The 5710-nt window shown below is 43.9% G+C and overlaps 1 protein-coding gene across 1 annotated transcript in view; it reads right to left on the bottom strand.

Moving 5' to 3' along the window:
• Positions 1-5710, bottom strand: part of COL4A4 (collagen, type IV, alpha 4) — a 156307-nt gene that overhangs the window by 109789 nt on the left and 40808 nt on the right. Inside the window, exon 5 of the mRNA XM_011984975.1 lies at positions 852-986. Within this exon, the coding sequence (XP_011840365.1) occupies positions 852-986 (135 nt within the window). The remainder of the gene's footprint in view (positions 1-851; positions 987-5710) is intronic.

Here is a 5710-nt window from a genome sequence, read left to right as displayed (position 1 = left end):
TTCAACATGCTGTGAACAGAAATCTAACTGCTCCGAATCTCGATCCTGGAGTAACACACCCTTCAATGTGAACACAGGCAATTTATAGGATTATTTTGGCACACCTACACTACCCAAAGTTGGGGTAGAATCTCAAGTGCTCATCAACAGGGAATAAACTATAGTTTTATTCATACTATGGCGTATTATAAAATGTTTTTTCAGGAATAAGTTCAATCTACATAACCTGATAAGGAATGATCTCTAAGACATCTTGTTGAGTGAAAAGAGAAAGCCTCAGTGTGATGGATATAGGTAATGTCATGTAGGTTTTATAAAAAGCCATGAAACAATGTAACTTCTCACTGGTACACACATGTATTTAAAGGCCCAGAGGAGCATGCTCCTCTGGAAAGGGGCCAAGAATGAGGATGGATTCTCGCAGAGGAGTTCAGGGACTTCATTTATTATAAGGTTCAAGTACATACTACTCATGGTCGTAAAACTCCAGTGCTAGCCAGGCACAGTGGCTCAGGCCTGTAATTACAACACTTTGGGAGGCTGAGGCAGGCGGATCACTTGAGGTCAGGAGTTCGAGACCAGCTTGGCCAATATGGTGAAACCCCATCTCTACTAAAAATACAAAAATTAGCAGGACATGGTGGCATGCGCCTATAATCCCAGCTGCTTAGGAGGCCGAGGTGGGAGGATTGCTCGAACCCGGGAGGCAAAGTCTGCAGTGAGCTGAGATCCCACCACTTGCATGTTGCCTGAGCAACAGAGCAAGACTGTCTAAAAAAAACAAAAACAAAAACCAGTCCAGTACTGCTGGTGAGTGGTTCATGTGACTCTCCATATAAGATGTGGCTTACCTTATCTCCTTTGTCCCCTGCTGTTCCAGGAGGGCCGCGGTCCCCTCTCATTCCTTTCTCTCCTGAAAGCCCAGTGGGTCCTGGGGCTCCCAGGGGCCCAATTGGACCCTGTGGCCCTGGTGGTCCTGGTGGACCCTGAGAAGAAAGATTAAAAAGAAATGGGGGTACAATTCTTAATTACTGTCTTCTAACACAAACATATAGTCATTCAGGCCTACAGATGACTTGTTTCTTGTGCAAATCTACTTTGCACAAACTCTGATAATAGAAACAAATGGCTGGAAATGGTGGCTCACGCCTATAATCCCAGCACTTTGGAAGGCCGAGACACGAGGTTCATTTGAGCTCAGGAATTCAAGACCAGCCTGGGCAACAAAGTGAGGCCCCCCCATCTCTACAGAAAATATAAAAATTAGCTGGGTATGGTGGCGTGCACCTCTAGTCCCAGCTATTCGGGAGGCTGAAGTGGAGAATCACTTGAGCCTGGGAAGCAGAGGTTACAGTGAGCTGATCGCACCACTGCACTCCAGCCTGGGCGACAGAGACAGACTCCATCTCAAAAAAAAGAAAAGAACGACAAGAAAAGAGAAAAGGAAAAGGAAATGAAAAGAAAGACAAGAAAAGAAAATGATTGGTTTAATTAAAACATAATAGTGGCATTGCCCTGTTCAATCTGTATTAAGCTGTATGATAAATTTCAAGTACTGCACATGTATTCATGTATGTATGTATGTATGTGTGCAGTATGTGTGTATGTGTGTACACAGAAACACATATATCAACTGATTATAGTTATCTTACTATTTTCATTCTGTCAATCAAATTTAGAGATCTTGGGCTTTTTAATGAAGCAAGAAACTAAAAAATTAAAGTTGTATTTACCTTTATGTTCGTGACACAAATAGAGTAAGAGAAACTGCCAGATCTTTTATTTACTTCAAATAACTAACGATTTGCCTGCCCTTTCGAAGGACAACATTTCTTTTTTCGCTGCTTTTATCTAATTTCTTAGTCATATTTTGGAATTAGTCTCCATGTCACATTAAATTTATGTAATCCAACTTTCCATGAATGAAAAAGCCACCTCTTGTTTTAAGTGAAGAAGTTTTACGGGGCCTCCTACCTCAGAACCCCTGCCCCAGGGCCCTACCCCATCTCCCTTCTGGGGTCTGGGCCTGGCCAAGGCCAGCAGCACCATCTAAAGTGACATCCCGACCAGGTGCGGTGACTCACACCTGTCATCCCAGCACTTTGGGAGGCCGAGGCGGGCGGATCACCTGAGGTCAAGAGTTCGACCTGCAATTTTTCAGACCTCTCAAAATGTTTGCAAAGATTTAAGAAAAAATATTTTATAACTTCTTGCTTCACAAAACAGCATGGATGACTGCATTCAATAAGCAAGTAAGTCCTGATGTCTGGACAGAAAAGCTTGGCAGGGTTTAGGAGATATCTGCTCAGATCAGATGTCTTAGGTCTCCAGGGTTAATACAGGGTTGCCCCTTGGGAGTGCAGGGCCCGGAGCAAAATATTTGTTGTGGAGTCCCATCTACATAAAAACTTGAGTCACCCGAAATCAGCATGGCAGCCCTGCTCTGGCAACCCGATGTGGTGCAATCCCATGAAAGAAATACTTCATGGGCAAGTGGAAGTGTTCTGCTAGGCAGCCACCCTCCAAAACCAGAGCTCAGCCACAGGGCCCCAGACAATCCCATAGCCTGAAGGCCAGAGCTCCTCATATGGTCAACCCCACATTGGGTAGAAGGTCAGAGAGCACCCTGACGGGAGGAAACAGTAACCAAGACCCACCTGATCCTGATCTACACTTGGGGTGTCACTCTTTTTAACTTTTATTTAGTATTATTATTTTCTGAGACAGGATCTCACTGTTTCCCAGGCTGGAGTGCGGTGGTGCGATCTTGACTCACTGCAGCCTCCGCCTCCCAAGATCCAGGGATCCTCCCACCTCAGCCTCCTGAGTAGCTGGATTACAGTTGCATGCCACCATACCCAGCTAAGTTTTGTATTTTTAGTAGAGACTGGGTTTCACCATGTTGGCCAGGCTGGTCTTGAACTCCTGACCTCAGGTGATATGCTCGCCTCAGCTTCCCAAAGTGCTGGAATTACAGGTATAAGCCACCGCGCCGGCCGGGATGTCACTTTAGATAGTGCTGCTGGCCTTGGCCAGGCCCAGACACCAGGAGGGAGATGGGCAGGAGCCCCATAAGAATAGTGCAAGAACATTCACCACAGTGTTATATGCAACAGCAAGAGAAACCAGAAATCCAGGGGAAAGGCACCAACCTGAGACTCAGTGAATAAATTAGGGTGCCTTCAAACCGCGAAACCCCTCACAGCCTGACTTCATCAGGGTGCTCCAGGAGCAACAGAGAGGACAAGAAGTCAATGAGACCGATGTCTCCATTTGAGAAGTGAACGAGGTGCAGGTCAGGAACAGAGCGAGACCCAGGGAAGTGAGGGCAGCCAAGAAAGAGGCAATTTCAGGTCAGTTACGCTGTGGACACCTGGGACTTAACTCTGAGGGGAGCCTATATCTCAGTGTTATCCCGCCCTAGGGGAAGGGAGTGGGGGTATTTATCTCCCTGGCTGAGGGCCCCGGTGATGGGCATGGAGTGCCTGCCAACTGTGCCTCTGAGGCTTTGAAAAAAGCCCCGAGAGACGCAGATGCCAGCAGACGAAGTCCCCCAGAGCCCGAGCACAGAAACAACAGGTCTGAGGAAGACGTGTGGGACCCCAACAGCACGTGCGAGCCACCAGCAAACTCCATCTGCCAGGCCAATATAGAACATCCTCCCCAAGCTCATGAGGGAGAAACAGAGTGACTGAGCACCCAGGTTATGTGTCAGCCTCCTGGGTTTGAAGCCCAGGACCACACTGACTTGCTGTGTGACCTTAGGTATGTTTCTTAACCTCTCTGTTCCTCCACATCTTCATCTGTCAATGGCTTATGAGCATAAAAAGAACAATGCATGTAATGGTGTTTAGCATAGTGCCTGGCATAACAAATGCTAACTATTGTTATTATATATTATTGTTATAAACGGATAATTGTTAAAGGAGAAAAACAAGCCATAGAATAGTATGTCATATAATCCCACTAGTAGAGAAACAAAAGAACAAACAGTTTCCCTAAATAGACATTTGTAAATGAACTTTGCTAGGGCATAAAAGAAACTGCATGTCTCAGAAGTAAAAACACAAGCCAGGGCAATTTTACATTGTATTAGGTTGGTGCAAAAGTAATTGTGGTTTTTGCCTTTTAAAAGCAACGGCAAAGACCACAATTACTTTTTCACCAACCTCATACTTTGTGTACATCTTACCATCAGCAGAAGTGACTTTATAATAAAAATTAATTACCACTTCTTGTTCACCATTAAGTCATTAACTCAACAAACATGATCGACAACCTTTAACATCTGCCTAAATTTTACAAATCAAAACTATATTTTAGATGTATTCTCCCTTTTCTTCATGCTCATTCATCATTGTTAAATAGCTACTATTTATTGAGTATCCCTATAAATGCTAAAAGCTTAGAATTTTAAAGGAATCTTAGATACATAAATATGTATTATGAAAAAGACAATAAAATATGAAGTGTAATTACACGAGCACAAACCATGCGGGGCATTGTGAGGGCTTATCAACTTAAAATAGATAACTGCACAAATTCTGAACTACAATCTAAAAGTAAAAATAAACAACCACTTCAGAGTACCTTTCTGTCTAACCTGTGTTAGAAATAAGATTAATTAACATAATTTAAAAGCTCCCATGTTTTCTAAATATAAAATTGAGGAAATAAATGCTTTTTCATTAAGTTTGGGAACGATCTTTTCCTCTTGCATGCAATTTATATACATAAACTCCCCCAAATTATCTTTTGTGAATGCAGTACTTTACAGTAATGTATTATTTAGATACATACCAAAATGCACACTTGAATATAAAAGGGTAACTGACAAAGAGACAGCCAATTAACTGACTATAAATCTCTTTAATGTGTTTCATTTTAGGCATGTAATACCGAATCCCGTGAGCTAATGGGAAGTTTGCAGAGGGGAAAAAAGGGACTGGAAACGTTTAACACCACGACAAGAATAATAAAACTTCATTTAGTATAGAAACGTGTGCTGATTTGAAAAAATGCCATATAAAATACTTTGTTTCTTTGTTTTTTTTTTTTTTTTTCTTGAGACAGTCTGGCTCCTTCTCCCAGGCTGGAATGCAGTGGTGTGATCTCAGCTCACTGCAACCTCTACCTACCGGATTCAAGCGATTCTACTGCCTCAGCCTCCCCAGTAACTGGGACCACAGGCGTGTGCCACTACACGCATCTAATTTTTGTATTTTTAGTACAGACAGGGTTTCACTATGTTGGCCGGGCTGGTCTTGAGCTACTGACCTCGGCTGGGTGCAGGGCTCACGCCTGTAATCCCAGCTTTTTGGGAGGCCGAGGCAGGCAGATCACAAGGTCAGGAGATCAAGACCATCCTGGCTAACACCGTGAAACCCCGTCTCTACAAAAAACACAAAAACGTAGCCAGGTATTGTGGCGGGAGCCTGTAGTCCCAGCTACTCGGGAGGCTGAGGCAGGAGAATGGCAGGAACCTGGGAGGGAGGCAGAGATTTCAGTGAGCCGAGATCACGTCACTGCACTCCAGCCTGTGCTACAGAGCGAGAAAGAAAGGAAGGAAAGGAAGGAAAGGAAGGAAAGGAAGGAAAGGAAGGAAAGGAAGGAAAGGAAGAAAGAAGGAAAGAAGGAAAGAAGGAAAGAAAGAAGGAAAGAAAGAAGGAAAGAAAGAAGGAAGGAAGGAAGGAAGGAAGGAAGGAAGGAA

The sequence above is a fragment of the Mandrillus leucophaeus genome, unplaced genomic scaffold (assembly GCF_000951045.1).
Source record: "Mandrillus leucophaeus isolate KB7577 unplaced genomic scaffold, Mleu.le_1.0 Scaffold277, whole genome shotgun sequence".
In the NCBI taxonomy this organism is placed as follows: domain Eukaryota; kingdom Metazoa; phylum Chordata; class Mammalia; order Primates; family Cercopithecidae; genus Mandrillus; species Mandrillus leucophaeus.
This window is presented reverse-complemented; position numbering and strand designations above follow the sequence as displayed.